The 18450-nt window shown below is 26.9% G+C and overlaps 2 protein-coding genes across 3 annotated transcripts in view; one reads left to right on the top strand and one right to left on the bottom strand.

Annotated features, from left to right (window-relative positions):
- Nucleotides 1-927: 927 nt before the first annotated feature.
- LOC100198021 (PGA biosynthesis protein CapA) overlaps nt 928-18450 on the bottom strand; it is a 61257-nt gene continuing 43734 nt past the window's right edge. The window contains exons 4-5 of one of the 2 annotated variants that reach the window (XR_010636841.1): nt 7518-7647; nt 928-1156 (exon numbers count right to left, since the gene is read on the bottom strand). The gene's annotated coding sequence lies outside the window, so the exon portion shown is untranslated. The remainder of the gene's footprint in view (nt 1157-7517; nt 7648-18450) is intronic. The other variant, XM_065791744.1, reaches the window with a different exon arrangement.
- On the top strand, nt 4021-4605 carry LOC136076252 (zinc finger MYM-type protein 1-like). Its single transcript, XM_065789726.1, has one exon. It carries the CDS (start codon nt 4021-4023, stop codon nt 4603-4605), a length of 585 nt encoding a protein of 194 aa, XP_065645798.1.

Here is an 18450-nt window from a genome sequence, read left to right as displayed (position 1 = left end):
ATATAATAAATATATAATAAATTTAGTACTTCATTACAACTTTTTTTACCCGATTATCGAAAGGTTTACAGAGTTCCGGCCCAATTTAACATTGTGTCATTGTATTTTGACAATGTATCATTAGGACAGGTCGATATTCAACTTTTTTTGGAAACGCTTTGCACCATTTTTTGAGGAAACTCCCCCAAAAATCTGACAGGGCCCTATATAAGTGAAAAAAAATTAATTTAAAATATAGTCAACCTGGTTCTTTAAAAAAAGATAGATTTATGGTTTAATTTAGATATTTAAAAAAACGCCAAGAAAAGTTTTTATTTTCCATATTTGCTATTAAAATCTCAAATAATTTTTTTAAAATATTGTAAAGCCTAAAATATAGATTTTTTTAAAATAAAAATAACGTAATAGAACTCAGCATTAAATGGCGACTTTTTAAAAATCACACGTTTTAGAGGAATAATTAAATTTTCTGTAAATCATGATTTTGAGTAATTTATTTATAAATGATTCAAGTTTTTTTTTTAAATTTAAACTTTACCCAAAGAAACCAAAAACATTAAACATATAAAACCATCACTACCCCCATAACCGTTTCAATTTATCACAAATATTCGTGGTCTGAAAGTAACTTTTCATTAGTCAAATATTCAAAATTAACATTAAAGATAATTGCAAGAAGATTATTTTTAACCATTAAATACCAAACTCTCAACAAATCTTAAAGATTAAAAAGCCTCTAGGTTGCATTAAAGTTTTGACCTGTGGTAAATATGACATAATGTTGTGCTGTGACAAAAGTGTTGTGGTAACAGCAAATTAATTGAATAATTTATAGAAATTTTTTTTTTATAGAAATGAATAATAGAAAAAATAAAAAAAAAGTTTTTCAAAATATGACAAGCAAAATGTTAAGACATTTTTATTTAAACTTTGATTCACTGCGATCGCAATTTTTATTCATTACCATCGTTTCTTTTATTCAGTTCCACCGCAAAAAACTGGATTGCATTTTGAAGTCCCCAAACAATCCTCGTCGTTTTTATTACATAAAACCTGCCACGAACTGTTTGGTTTCCGTTTTGTGTACAAACATTTTTTTTTGCTGACATCAACAACTACGTTTTCATAAAACGACTTGTTTTTTATCAATCCATTTCTAAAAAAAAAGACTTGAAATTTAACATAAACTTTACCGTATTTAAACGTATTATAACGTATTTATTTGTTCAAGAGTTTTTATTATTTTGACACATCGTAGAATTTGCTTTTGGCCGAGATTTAAAAAAAATATATCCTAAAAATAGTGCAATATAGTATACTATATTTCTTAAAATTTTATTTTGCACTATACTATGCTATACTAGTAAAGAATAGTGCAAAATAAAAAATTAAGAAATTAAAAATTTTAAAAACATTAAAATGAACAAGTATCACGTTGTATCTAGTTGATAAAAGCAGATTGTTGCCAAGTGATTAAGCGCCGGCGAAGTTCGTTTAACTTCGCCATTTAAAGTTAAACGAAGTCGAATAGCAAATGTTCGCTATTTGACTTCGTTTTTGATAGTATAGTCAACCTGTGATAGCATACAGAGACGTATTTAATGAGTAAGGTAGGGGGGCTTTAATTTCTGCTAAATTTGGTTAGCAGAAGAAAATATTACTCAAAAGGTGATTAAATTAAACTTGCAAATTATACATAATTTAATAATTTGTGTATAATTTGCGAGTTTAATTTAATCTTTGGGTGAATAATTGGCGCATAATAAATTATATTATGCACCAATTATTCACCCAAATCACTGATCTCTATAATTAATATTTATAATTATAGAGATCAATGATCCAAATACGTTGATTTGATACTGAAAGCCACGTATCAAAACAAATTATTTATATATTACAAGTATACAGTATAGTATGTACCGATAGCGTAATGGATAAACTTAACACTCGTGCGCCGGCATTCCGGGGTCTACTCCTACTAGTAATCCAGAAATAGATTATTTTTGAATAAATGATTTATAATTTTTATTAATTAAATATTGGATCCTTATTTATTAATTAGTGAATAATATACTAGAAATAAAAAAATGGTGGGTTTTACCTATTATTTTCATTTTACGCTTAATTAACTTTATTAACGGAAATACTAAGGTATAGCTACACAGCTATGTAGTTTTAAAAAAGGAAATAATTCTTCAAAGATTTTCTTTACATTTTCTAAAAAAAAAACTCTTTAAAAATACTTTAAACTTTTAATAAACTTTTTGCTAATATGCCCTAATCAGTTTTTATTTTATTATATTTTTAAATAATTTGAAGTGATAAGCAGAATAAATTACGCATTAATTATAGTAAATTAGTAATTGGACTTTGATCGCCTTTTGAGGGATACTTTCTTTTTGCTAACCATCTTGTATATACCTCGTGTGCACAATATAATTTGGAATTTTTAAGATTGCTGTCAGTTTCTTTTTATTGTTGGCCTAAGTATTTTGCTCTTCGGTATGTTGTCTGCTTAATGACTTGTATTACAGTATACAGTCTTGAAAAAGGTAAACATTTGCATTTCGATTATTGTTTTTAGTGTCAGTATTAACATTATTGTTATCATATATAATTTGTATTCTGCCTACTGAGCCTAGTGAGCTGTTTATATAATCTTTAATATTATTCAATTTTATGTTTATTTCATAATGGTATAAACTTATAATAATACATACCTTATAGAATTCTTATTTAAGGATATCTTATATAAAAGGATATCTTATATAAAAGCGATGATGGTTTATAGTACAAAGCTTAGCGGCGCAGAAAACCGAAAACGATTTCATGCAAAAAATAAAGCTCAAGCGAAATTACTTTTAAAGCCTGTTAAGTTAGAAACATATTTTAGCTTTACAGATAAACAGCCTCACACATCGCCAAGTAAGTTTATTTAGCTAAAAAACTATACGTTTTAATGAATTTTGCAAATATATATTATACATATAGGTACATATTGTTATGTTATTTATTGTTTATACTTCATATTGTTATTTATAATACATATTGTTATGTTATTTAATATTTAATGTAAATAATTTATATCTAAAATGTAGATATGTGTAGAAATCGCTATTTATGCTTTCAGTTGAAAATGTAATAATACAAGCAATCAAAATGATCACAGCTTTATTGTTAATGAGAATAACCTATTGTTAATGAGAATAACCTATTGTTAATGAGAATAACCTATCAAATCCAGACGATCTAATATTAATATTATCAAGTAAGAGTAGTACTGAAACTAATAAAACTCTATTGACTACAGAATCCGAAGAACTAAATGATTCACCCTGTTTGTCCATGCATGAACATAACAAGTCCGAATGTTTATTGTAAAATCTTTATTTAAAATTTGATATAATTTATAAATAATATCTTTTGGTGCATGGATGTTATATAAAATTTATTATATTTTTATATTATATTATACACCACGTTTGCCAATGGATGAACATAACAGTCTTCCTAAACAATGTATTGTTCCTGAGTAAGCTTTTTTTAATTTTTTTCATGGTAGGTTACAATTATAAACATGTTCATAGGTAGACTATTTTTTTAGTCGCTTGTTATGTTAAATTATGTTAGAAAATAAAGTATTAATAAGTATAGTACACTCTGTACATTTTAAACAATACCTATATCCTCTAGTTATATTATATTATACATTTATCTCTACTATCTAATGCTTGAATGTTTTTTGTATATATTTTTTTATATAATTTGTTATAAACTGTGAATAATATTTTTTGGTTTTTGTATATTAAATAACTATATTTTCTCATTAAAAATGACTTTGCTAATCGGATAAAAAATCAAGAAACGATAGATAATATATCAATCAATGGATTTAACCAAAATTTAGAGAACGATAATTTCCAAAAGTCAAAAAGAATTAACACTCAAATAATTGGTGGGTAAGACGTACTCGTTTTCGATATTTGTCAAAAAGTACTTTTGTATCTACTCTTGTTAATGGTGAAAAAAATTAACCGAACATTTTTGATTTACTCAGAAAGTAAAGGATCAATATTTTGTGCACCCTGCTATTTATTTAGTGGCACTACATCGTTTGCCACAGTTTGTTTTTCAGATTGGAAAAAAGGAGAAGAAAAAATTAAGCGTCATGAAAATTCACAACATCACAAATTGTGTGTAATGAATATGAAAGAAAGAAAAGAAGTATTAAATCGAGTTGATCAAAAGCTAAAGTATCAAGTAGAAACGGAAATAAATTATCGGAAAAATATATTGACAAGAGTTGTAGGTGTTGTGAAATCCCTTTCTTCTCGTGGAATGCCTCTTAGAGTTGATGATGACCATTTTGGATCTGTTCATAATGGGAACTTCATGATGAGCTTTGAGCTTATTGCTCAGTTTGATCCTTTTGTAGCACAACACATTGAGAAGTTTGGAAATAAAGGAAAAGGTTCAACATCGTACCTATCATTTAATATATATGAGCAGTTCATAAGTGTAATGGCAGATAATATTATTCAACAAATGGCGAAAGAAATAAGGAAGCTAAATATTTTCCATCAGTATCGATTTTACTCCTGACATTATCGATGTAGATCAATAGTCAATCATTTTTTGGTATATTAAAAAGAATGGTTGTTCGATAGAAAGATTTTTAGGGTTTTTATCCAATTCGGGTCATAAATCCTAAGAATTAGTAGATGCTGTATTTTAAGTTTAGAATTGCATGGATTAGATATTAACAATTGTCGTGGTCAAAATTACAACAATGCGTCTAATATGTCTGGTAAATATACAGGACTTCAAGCTTGCATTAAAGAAGTTAATCTTTTAGCTACATTCGTACCATGCTCGGCACACTCTTTAAATCTTGTTGGTGAATGCGCTGTGGACTGTTGTATTTATGCTAAATTTTTCGGTGCCTCTACATATAGATAGGAAATACTTCAGAAGAATTTAATAAAAACAGAAAATCTATCACCTAAAAATCTATCAGATACCAGGTGGTCAGCAAGATCTGATGCAAGTATTAGTTTAAACAAAAATTGGATTGAAATAATTAATGCACTGTCTTTTATCAAAGATGATAAAACAGAAAAATCTATAAGAAGATCAGAAGCTAACAGGCTATATTTAAAACTAGATGGTCTTGGAACAGCTATAATGGCCACATTATGGGGCGATTTACTCGAAAGATTTAACCAAATTAGTAAACAATTGCAGTCAGTTAAGATTGATTTAGAAACCGTTGTAAGTTTATACGAATCTTTAATTCGATATGTATTAGATTTAAGAAGTATGTTTGATATCTATGAAGAGAGAGCAGTTAATAAGTCGAGACACAAAACATATCAAAAAATACGCAAAAGAAAAAGAAAACTAACTGCAGATGAAAAAAAAGAAGGAGAAACAAATTTTGAAATTTGAGACTCTTCAAGAATTAATACATATTATGTTATTATTGATAAACTTCATTCTGAACTAGAAAGAAGAAAATTGTGCTATGAAGAAGCCATTAAAAAATTTAACTTTTTATTTCAAATAATAAAACTATCGCCATCAGAAATTTACAAAAGAAATACTTCAAAATATATATAAAAATGATCTTTCATCTTCATTTGCTAACGAGTGTATACAATTCAGAAGTTATTTGATGAGTTTAACTGAAAACGTAAGACCCAAAACTATAATAAATATTTATAAAATGATCAGAACTGAAAAACTTCAAGAGCTGTTTCCTAACGTAGATATAGGATTTAGAATATATCTATACTGCCCAACATCCAATTGTTCAGCCGAGAAATCATTTTCAGCATTAAAGAGGGTTAAATCTTATTTGAGGTTGCAAATGACAGGTGATCGTCTTAATAGGTTAGCAATTCTATCTATAGAATCTGTACTTACCATAGATATGAACTTTAATGACATTATAAATACATTTGCAAAGCAAAACTCACATAAAAAGTTATAATTTTCTATAGAGATTAATATATGTTTAATACTTAACATATGTTTGTATAGAAAATGTTTTTGTTTTTTAATAATCACCCCATATCAAAGTTGATAGATATTCTTAAAAAAGAGCGCTTAAAGGAACAATGATCCAGGGTATAAAAAATTCAAATACGCTCTGATAGTCAACATTATGTGAGTTGCCAGCACCCATATTTTGCATTTGTAATTAATTATCAATAAGTGCTCAGATCTTTTTAGCCATAGCTAATATTTTTTTCATAAATAAAAATGAGTATGAACCTAATATTTATAATCAAATCTGATTATTAAACTTCAAATTTGACTTATTAAACTTTAAATCTGACTAATTTCTAAATAAATAAAAGCTAAAAAAAAGATTTCATGAAAAAATATAAATACCAAATTCAATAAAAGTATGCTAGTGGTATGCTATCTATTAGAGCAGTGTTTACTCAACCGAAAATAATTAGTTTCAGTAAGGAGAAGGAAAAAGGCAAAATCTAAATCAAAAAATATTTCTATGAGTTCATTGTACAATTTAACCAAGTCAAAGAAACTTAAAAAAAAGCCTTTAAAATCCTGAAAATTCACCAATAAAGGATAAGCAACTTACAACACATTGAACAGGTGGATTTTATGCTACAAATGATGTCACATCAAATAATTTAAAAAAGGTTTTATTAAGTTTTTTAATTACTTCATTATCATTTTCTTTTCAAAGAAAATTATTTTATCAAAACAGCATTGTAAAAAAATTATTGGTGCAAAGGTGGTGTCAAAAACATTTTTTACAACAGACAAATAAGGATGAATGGTATCCAAACAATCAGGATGGATGGTATCCAAACGAAGGATGGATGGTATTCTAACGAAGGATGGATAGTATCCAAACGAAGTTTGGATGGTATCCGAACGAAGAATGGATGGTATCCAAACGAAGAATGGATGGTATCCAAACAGTTTTAAAAGCTTTTTAAAAAAATATTATACATTATTTATACTTTAGCAATTGAAAATATTATACTGCGATGACACACAAATCATATTATGTGTCCTTTAGAGAATGATGTTTTTAAAACAGAACAACAAACAGCTAAAAGCAAACCAAAACAAACAAAACAAGTGGAAAAGAATAGGCATGCTAAAGTCTTTACTTCTAGCATATTCATTTGCTTGTGATTTCATTAGAAAATTCATTGAAAAAACACCCTCTACTTGATTAAAGTAGATTCATGATCTCAACTTAAAATCTAAAATAAATAAAGTTAGTATCAAGACATCAATTAAATGCAAACCATGGTTGGGAATTAATTGATTTTATTTATGCTACTTGCATACAAATAATATTAAAGATGCAAACTACGAAAAAACATAGAAATCCTAGATCTCACTGAAAATTTTAGAAAATAAAATATATTAGTTATTATAATTTTTGAAAAATTTAACTTTGACTAGAAATTTAATTTTACTTTTTTATTTACATTAAAAGTTATTATGAAATATTTTCTAGGTCTTACTTGTTGAAGTTTAATTTAAGGGTCTTCCCAAATGCAGACGTATTTTTGTACTTTTTAGATATGTATTATATTTTAGTCTGTAGCAGAACTTCTCTTTATTTTTTTTTGGTTTTCGAAACACATTAAATTTCTACCATAAAAAAAAAATTTATCATGTCATAAAGTTTTTATACCAAAATATATAAATCAATATCTTTACTCATTAATTTTTAATAAGGTTTACATGTGTAAAGCTTAATTTACTTGTGTAAAGTTTGATTTATTAGACATTTCCATCAAATTGACATACTACTTGCAGAAAAAAAAAATCGAAATATATCCATTTAGTGAAAAAAATTAAAATATAATAAAAAGATTTATATAATAATGTTATTTAAGATAATAAACTTAAATTAGATAAACCTAAAAAACCATGTAAAAAACACGCAATATAATGAGTGAATTAAGGTCTTAATTTGTATATGCATGTATATTGATTTTTTGAAACAGATATTTTTAAGACTTTAAATAATAAAACTATGCTCTGAATTTTCTTTTTAAAATTTTTAAATATTTAAAACAAATTTCAAATAAATTTCAACCATAAAGTAGATTAACTTCTATATTCGAAAATTTGTATTCAATACAAAACATTCAACTTCAATTACATTAAAAAAAAAAAATTTCTGTGTTTCTGATTATACAGATAAAAATATAAATAACATATATATATATATATATATATATATATATATATATATATATATATATATATATATATATATATATATATATATATATATATATATACATATATAAATCTAAATAAATAAGTGTTCTAATATGTTGATAAATAAATATAATTGTGTTTTACTATATTGCAACAGTATTTATCAATATATTTAACCATAAAAATTAAATTACAAAGTTAATTATACTTTACAAAATAAGGTTCATATAATAATAAGAGTTAAAATCTAATAAATGGAGCAGCACCTTAACAAAATAAACAAACAAAACGAACAAACGGCCATATTATTGTAAATAACAATAATTTAAATATTAATCAACAAAAAAAATTGATTTTAAAATAATAAAGATTATAGACAAAGTGTTAGATCAATTTTGGAGGTGAGGGCTTGTGCAAAATCCCACAAAGGTTTGGAGGCTCTCAAACAGTCATTGGTCAGGAAATTGAATCGAATCACCTCAACAGAGCTATGGTCTATCACAGAAAATTTCAGAGAGTGTTTGAGACTTTCTACCAAAAACAAAGGTAGCCACTTCAGATTAAATTAACTTTTTTTATATTTTCGAATACTTTCATTGATAAATAGAGGAGAGCGGTACTGAATGGACCAAAAAATTCATTTTTTTATAAAAAAATTTTCCCCATATTGTCAACAACTATGGCGGATATATTAATTCAGAAGCCAAGATAAACACCTTAACCAACCATTCTTAAAAGTTGTAAACCATTGCACCAACAGAACACAGTTCAAACTGTTGATTGTACTGAATAAACCAACCCTTGTACCAAATGAACCACAAAGTAATTCTTTTTAATAAAATAGATCAATATCTATATTGTCAATAACTATGGCAGATATATTAATTCAGAGGAATAATATCTAACAATCATATTTTATACTATATTAAAAGTTGTAAACCATTGCACATAACAAGTTACATTATGCAAAGCAATTAGGGTGATAAATGGAACTTAAAAACAAGAAAGTAGTATGTTGAGACATTGATTTTTCTGAATTATTTAATACAATTTTAAACCAAAGTCTAAATCAGTCTAATTACAATAATCGCTGGCATTATCTGCACTTGTGAAAGCCTGTGTGCTCAGCTCACACATTGTCTGCAAGGGTACCACACATCGTTGTCTCGAACCATTTCTTCACATATAGCACACAATTCGTAATTTGATTTAGTACCTCTACAAATATTTAAACAATCTTGAACACCATTATCACTTCTTTCAATGAGAATATCATCAGCCTCATCATTATTATATGCCATTAATGGACTTTAAATAACTAATGGAGATTTTGAATTATTTGATTTCTTTCATGGTTTCTTTGAAATTTATTTTTAACATCTTTTTGTTTTTCAGAAAAGTTTTTGTTTTTTTAAATTTTGCTGAAGTTGTTGATTTCGAATTGCCTCTTTAATTGGAGTATCAGTTAGAATCAATAAGGAGAGCTTTTTGCAAACACCTTTGGATTTTTCTGAATGAGCTTATGCAGAAGGATAAGGGCATATAATACATTCTGTGTATTGCTTAGATTTTTTTTGACTTTAATATTTCTATTTATTTCTACTGAAATTGGATAGATGTTAAGTGCTTCAGGATTAGGTCCATTAAGTTCTACTAAAACTGGGTTGATGTTGAGTGCTCGAGGATTAGGTCAATTAATTTGTACTGAAACTGTATTGATGTTGAGTGCTTTGAGATTAGGTCAATCAACCTCTAGTGAAACTGGATTGATGTTGAGTGTTTCAGGATTAGGTCTGTTTGTAACCTGGGGTAAAACAAAATCCTCATCCTTCCATTGATCAGGTTGAAATAGACTTATGCTAGTTGCTGAAAAACCACTAATGTGTCATTAATCATAATGATACATCATTAGTGGTTTCACGCATCATTAACTCATAATGATGAGTGCCAAAGGAACCAGAAATTAAACTTCTCAGAAAAAAATCTTTAAAACGAACATGCGGAAATATGTAGAATGGTGTTATGGATGATCCACTTGCATTTGCTGCATTGCACATTGTTAACTCTTTTGGCTAAAACATGCTTTGGCACTTGTACAATAGTAACACTAGTCTCGCTAACGATCCATACATTATTTGGCAAAAACTTGTATGTATTTAACTTGTATTTAATCAAAAGACTATATTAGTCTTTTGACTAAATACAAGCAGATTTTTATAAAACAGATCTACATTATGTTTGTTGAATGCTGACATGGATGTTGCCACTGGTTTTCTTATAACAAGTTCTAGATGATGGCCAGAGTTGTTACGACATAATATGTCTGGCAGATCTGTCGACATATTTTCAGACATATTTTCTGCCGACATAAAATGTCCCACATATTTTCGATTGACATATTTTGACATAACTTTATGTCTGAATTATTTTCTGCTGACATAAAATATGTCAGACATGTTTTCTGTCGACATATTTTGACATAATTTTATGTCTGAATTATTTTCTGCTGACATAAAATATGTCAGACATATTTTCTGTCGACATATTTTGACATAATTTTAAGTCTAAATTATTTTCTGCTGACATAAAATGTCAGACATATTTTCTATCGACATATTTTGACATATATTTATGTCTGAAGTATTATCTGCTGACATAGAATATGTAAGATATATTTTCTATGGACATATTTTGACATAATTTTATATCTGAATTATTTGCTGTTTGATATTCTTGAAGAAAAAATCAATCTAAGAAATTTATTGCGCATTTCAACCTAATTTACAGAGTTAAGTAAAAATAGTTTAAAAAATTTGTTGCTTTTTTGCAATCAATTATAATTGAAGGTCAACAACAAAAAAATTTTTTCCTGGTGCCGAGCAAACAATTTGATTTTTGGATTGCATTTCACATTTTGATTTCAAATATGCAACTCATTTTTTACCATCACGTCAAGTTGTAAAGATATTTGGGTTCAGATCTTTAATATTTGGGGTAAAGTCCCTAATATTGTCAAAAAAAAAGTTGTTCAAAAGTATGTCAACTTGGGTCTCAAAAAAAGCGTATTTTAGAAGATAGTATAGAGATTTTAGAAAACATAAAAATTTTTCCTTAAATTTTTTTGGCAAAAAATTATTTGAAAAAATGCTAAAGGCTCTTAAAAAAATGTCAACAAAATGTTTTTCAGCAATAATACGAAAAATACTTATTTTTATTACAAACGAATAACATCTTTAAAATCTCTATGAAAATACGCTTCTTTTGAGACTCAGGTTGACATACTTTTGAACAACTTTTTTTTCGACAATATTAGGGACTTTACCCCAAATTCTAAAGATTTGAACCCAAATATCTTTACAACTTGACGTGATGGTAAAAAATGAGTTGCATATTTGAAATCAAAATAAGAAATCCTACATAAAAAACAAATTGTTTTCTTGGCACCAGAAAAAAATTTTGTTTTTGTTGACCTGTGTTATGCTTCATAAAACTATTATTTTAAATCCTATAAGCAAATATCTTTTGTTTCATAAAGGTCTTTTTCTGCCCTTTTTAGTGATGTATCATTTGAGAGTATCGACTAGTATTGATGCATCATATGATAGTATTTGATAGTATTTTGATAGTATTTGATAGTATTGATTAGTATGGATTAGTATTGGCAATTTCCCTTATTAGAATGTAAAAACCATCTCAAGCTGAGTTTTTATTACTGAAAATGGTTTTTATTAATATGACTAAATTTAAAATTATTCTCTTGATTAAAATAATATTTAAAAAAAACATTTTTAGTTATTTTTAACTAATAGTTGATTCATTCAATAAATTATTCTCCATTTTTGACTTTAAATCGTAAGGAAAACGAAAAAAATAATTATTCCAATATATATTTCACTCAAAACATTTTATGCAAGTTTATGGCAGTTAATTATGCTGTTATAATGCAATTGTCAATTATTTTATTGTTAAATAAATCATAACTATTATAACTAAAAGTATATTATTCGTAATTAGTTATAAATTATTACCGGTTTGTCTTCTTAATATGAATTTAATGAGCTGAATATAACTTTTGTGAAATATTTCAAATTCTTCAGCTTAAATGAATTTAATTTGGCACGAATTTTTTGAAATTCTGTGAACCATTTTTTTCATAGAATCTTTTGAATTCAATTTTTCATAATGAAATCTTTTTCAGGATCAATAATAATTAAAAAATAACTGAAAAAGTTTTTTTTTTATTATTATTATTTTAATCAAAGAAATAATTTTAAGTTTAGTCATACTAATAAAAACCACTTTCAGTAATAAAAACTCAGCTTGAGATGGTTTTTACATTCTAATAAGGGAAAGCGCCAATACTAATCAATACTAATCAATACTATCAAATACTATCAAATGATGCCTCAATACTAGTCAATTTAGTCAATACTATCAAATGTCAATATTAGTCAATACTATCAATGTCAATATTAGTCATAATCAATAAATAAGTCATAATCAATAAACAAGTCAATAAATGCCAATATTAGTCAATACTATCAAATGATACATCGCTAAAAAGGGCAGAAAAAGACCTTTATGAAACAACTGATGTTTGCTTATAGGGTTTAAAGTAAAAGTTTTATGAAGCATAATTGATTGCAAAAAAGCAACAAATTTGTTAAACTATTTTCACTTAACTCTGTAAATTAAGTTGAAATGCGCAATAAATTTGTTAGATTGATTTTTTCTTCAAGAATATCAAACAGCAAATAATTCAGACATAAAATTATGTCAAAATATGTCCATAGAAAATATGTCTGACATATTTTATGTCAGCAGAAAATAATTCAGACATATTTGACAGATAACAACCCTGATGATGGCTTAAATAAACTCAAAACCAATTTACACCGGCAAGTTTTTTGTTTCCCAAGATTTACCAGAACCTTAACGGGAATGTGGACATTTCTTCTCAAGCTTGAGAGCATATTCAAATGTTAGTGCTCTTAGCTTAATATCACTTAACCCATATCCATATCATATTTTTGCAGAAACTAAACATTATTGAACCAGCTCTTGTTCTTCTGTTACTGAAAATACTTTCATAAAGCTGTTACTATATGGAATATATTGCCATTTATTTAATCCATTTGGTGAGAGTCGAGCATTTGGTAATGTGTGCCTTTAAAGAGTTAAATGTTTGACTCCAAATATCTCAACAGCTTTTTTTTTAAATAAAGTTTCAGTCAAAATATTTTTAACAGCTTGGTGTATATTATTGGGATCCCAATCACCTTTTACTACTGTTGCTTTACGATGCCTTATAATGCTTCTAAAATGAATAAAACTTGTTTATAACCATAAAATAAATAAAAATTATCAGTGTGTGTGTAATAAATAAAAATTATCACACACACACACACACACACACACACACACACACACACACACACACACACACACACACACACACAAAAATTGAAATAAAATAAAAAATCAGTAAACAAGCTAACACTTCCAAAAAATAAGTGGTCTCAAAATAACAAATACTCAGAGAGAGCAAGAAAAAAAAAAAATTTTCTTGATATTTTCTTGATACTTTAGTTCTCTACTAGTTCATGCTTCTTTTCTGCTTATCTGATGAGATCTTTTCATTCAATAAATTGAATTTATCCCCCAAGTAATCTCCAACTTTTAAATGATTGAATTCCAAGTTTTAAAGTTCAGAATTTCAAGTTTTGAAGTTATAAATTTCTAGTTATTTATGGAATCAGAGGAATACCTCTAAAATGGTTTACCTCCTATCTTCACAACAGATCTCAGTTTATCTCAGCCGGTGACTCAAAATCTACTCAAATAAAATGTTCCAACGGTGTTCCTTAAGGCTCAGTATTAGGACCACTACTTTTTCTTCTCTATATTAATGACCTTAATAACTCAATTAAGTATGCAACTCCTTACCACTTTGCCGATGATACTAACTTGCTCATTATCAACAAATCTTTAAAAAAAAATTATCAGTGCTATTTTATTTTATTTCACACACACACACACACACAAACACTTATTGATAACATCTTAATAAACTTCAATTCACCTGACCAAATCTCTGGTAATCTTACTATTTCAATATCTGATCATATGGCTCAATCTATCTGCATTCCTAGTAAAACTAATCACCCTAAAAAAAGTATATTATACAGTCCGATACTTTAAGAACTTTAACTCAAGGCGATGCTTCAAGAACTTTTATTCAAGATGTTTCCAACATTAACTGGGCCCTAAATATCAAAAAAGATGATGATGTAAATCAATCCATCAGTTTTCTTTTAAAGACATTTGAAAAAATATTAGACCAACATGCTCCATACAAAAAACTAACTAAGCAGCAAATTAAACTTAAATCAAAACCATGGATCACCAATGGCATACTTAAATCTATTTTTATTAAAAACAAACTGTATAAAAAACACACAAAATGTAAAGATATCAGTACTAAAAATGAACTGTTTTCTAAATTTAAGTTTTATAGAAACAGAATCAGCAATCTACTAAAAAGTAGTAAAAAGTCTTATTACACAACCTATTTTAGTAAAAACTTAAACAATATTAAGAACACTTGGTAAGGGTAAAAGAAATCATTAATATAAAACCTTCCTACTATAGTTCAACTCTCAAACTTAAATTGAAAGAAAATATTATAACAGATCCAACTACTGTATCGAATATATTAAACACATTTTTTGTTACTATCCAAAACAAACTTTAAAACAAAAGCATACCTTCAACATCCAAATTTACTGACTATTTCAACTCTCTAAATTCTAATACGTTCTTTATTGATCCTGTCACAGAGAATGAAATCTCTAATCTTATTAAAACCACTCTTAAAACTGGAAAAACCTTTGGTCTTAATAGCCTTCCTACATTCCTTCTTAAACTTATTCCAGACATAATTTCTAAACCTCTCAGTATTATTATAAATAACTCATTTCAAAACGGTTTATAACAGATACTTTCAAAGTTGCTAAAGTCATTCCAATATTTAAGAAAGGTTCTATAACGGATATGTCTAACTACCGACCTCTTTTATATGTCTAACTACCGATCTCTCTTCTTTCAAACCTAAGCAAACTCTTCGAAAAAGATATGCATAAGAGGCTCTATGTATTTTTGAATGAATTTAAATGCCTTTACAAACACCAGTATGGGTTTCGTGCTAATCATTCCACGACTCACTCACTTATTAAAATTACTGAGTCAATTAGAAAAGCTCTTGATAATAAAAAGTTTGCATTCGGTGTCTTTGTAGGTCTACAAAAAGCTTTAGAAACAGTAGATCATTCTCTCCTACTCAAGAAATTAGAATATTATGGAATCAGAGGAATACCCCTAAAATGGTTTACCTTCTATCTTCACAACAGATCTCAGTTTATCTCAGCCGGTGACTCAAAATCTACTCAAATAAAATGTTCCAACGGTGTTCCTTAAGGCTCAGTATTAGGGCCACTACTTTTTCTTCTCTATATTAAAGACCTTAATAACTCAATTAAGTATGCAACACCTTACCACTTTGCCGATGATACTAACTTGCTCATTAACAACAAATCTTTAAAAAAAAATAACAAATACATTAATCATGATCTTGCCAATTTAATTCAGTGGCTTCGCTCAAATAAGCTTTTCCTCAACTGTAACAAAACTGAACTGGTCATATTCAAATCTAAAAAAACAAAAATCAATAAAAATTTAAACTTTAGATTAAGTGGCAAGAAAATTATTCCTGTAAACTCAATCAAATATCTTGGAATTATAATTGATTCCAACCTATCGTTTGTATCCCACCTCAAAGACTTAAAATTGAGCAAATCAAATAGAATGCTGGGTAAAGTTTGCCATTATGTCAATCTGAAAACATTATTAAACATATATCATGCCATTTTTGGCTCGCATATATGATATGCTTGTCAAATATGGTAACAATCTCAACAGCAAGAAGTTTTAAGGATATCTCATCTTCAAAACAAAGCTTTAAAAATAATACATTTTTAAAATTACAAATCCAATCTTAACGTGCTTTATCTTACTTCTAAGATCCTTAAACTATGTGACCTTGTTCAATTCTTGAAATGCCAGGTTGTCTGGAACCACCAACACAAAAACCTACCTCTTACCTTGCAAATAACCAATACTATCTTCGATCAACTGATAATCTGAATCTTGCAGTCTTAAATCATCGTTCTGTTACTTATGGATATAAGTCCATAAAAAACCATTAAAAAAGTATTAAATCTTGGAACCTTCTTTATAACCTAAAAGCTCTCCATTCAATTTATGTTTTTAAGAGTAACCTATTCCATTCCTTCCTAATCAAATAGAGTTTATAAATCCAAAGATATGTGTATTTATGTATAAGTGTTTGTGATAAGCGCATGTGAATAAGTGTGAGTGTATATGTATGTATGTGTATATGTATACATGGATGTGTATGTGTGTATGTGTATGTTTGTATATATTTATATGTGTATATATATGCGTGCGTGTGTATGTAAGTATATATATGTGTGTATATATATATATATATATACATGTATATATATATATACATATTTATATATATATATATATATATATATATATATATATATATATGTATATACATACATATATACATATATATATATATATATATATATATATATATATATATATATATATATATATATATATATATATATATATATATATATATATATATATATATATATATATATATATATATATATATATTAGTAGAAAATCACTTAACAAAAATTTTTTCCATTTAACACTGTGTTTCATCAACAAAGATTCATCAGAAAATCTGATGAATCTTTGATTTTCTGATGAATCTTTGTTGATGAAACACAGTGTTAAATGGAAAAAATTTTTGTTAAGTGATTTTCTACTAATATATAATTGCTCTGTTCTTTTAAGAACATTGAGCACTCTATTGTGTAGAATACTTTTTAAAGTTGTTTAAATATATATATATATATATATATATTTAAACAACTTATATATATATATATATATATATATATATATATATATATATATATATATATATATATATATATATATATATATATATATGTGTGTGTGTGTGTGTTAATTTATGTGTCTATATATGTGTGTATGTAACATAATGTGTGTATGAACATAATTTTTGATATTTTCATAATTACTGTCGTGTAAGCCAAGAAGGCCACTACAAACGAAGAGGCTACATAATAGTGGTTATAACCCTCTCTCAACTCTATAACTCCGAAACACGAACCTTAGGCTACAAGGCCGCTGCACGGAGAAACAAGTTGAGCACAGTACTACCAGGGACGTGGTGGGGATTGAACTCAAAATCTCTCACTTATGAAGAGAGCGCTTTACCACTACACCACTACCACATTTAATATGTCATAATAATATTACGACATATTCAATTATTAAAATAATGAAATAAACTACAAAATAAAAATTATCTTAGCATGTAAATAAGTAGTGTGCTTAAGTCTTCGTAAACTAATGTTTATTAGTTATTTTGGTTTATTTTTTATTTCACACTTCCATAGTTTGTTTAGATAAAAAAACTTATGTATTTTATTTTATAAAGTAACATACTGAAGCATGATAAATACTTAGCAGAAAAATGAACCGCTCCATTCAGTACAATCATTAGTGGGTCATCCAGCACACAAATCAAAATGCACATGTTATCCATATAATCAGAGCAATTAAAAATTAATGTAACCTCCATTATAATGTTATACAAAGAAAAATGATATATCTATAATATTAATATTAATTATAGTTAATTTTACCTTAGAAATATAGAGTAAATTGAAATAAATTGAAAAGATTACTTTTGTCTTAATAAAAACAAAAAAATACAAGTATTAATGCATTATTACGAATAAAGTTAAACCAAAAATAACAAAAAGACTTAGAGTATACAAAAATTATATGCAGTGAAAAAAAATCAATTAACTACTTTTTAAGTTCTTATTTTTCTTATGGTCCATTCAGTATAAGGTCCATTCAGTACAAGGTCCATTCAGTACAAGGTCCATTCAGTACCACTCTCTCTAACACTGTTAATTTTGTTATGACTTCTTAATTTACAAAAAATGTCAAACTACTCAACACTGATATTTTTTATCACCCTGTAGTATTAAAAAAGCAAATCTAACAATACAACAAAAA

This window comes from Hydra vulgaris, chromosome 02 (genome assembly GCF_038396675.1).
Source record: "Hydra vulgaris chromosome 02, alternate assembly HydraT2T_AEP".
Classification (NCBI taxonomy): Eukaryota; Metazoa; Cnidaria; class Hydrozoa; order Anthoathecata; family Hydridae; genus Hydra; species Hydra vulgaris.
Note: the sequence above shows the minus strand (reverse complement) of the source record. Positions and strands in the feature narration are given on the sequence as shown.

Bases quoted from the DNA above. Each gene is read 5' to 3' on its own strand.
- LOC136076252 (XM_065789726.1), top strand. From the start codon at position 4,021: ATGGTGAAAAAAATTAACCGAACATTTTTGATTTACTCAGAAAGTAAA.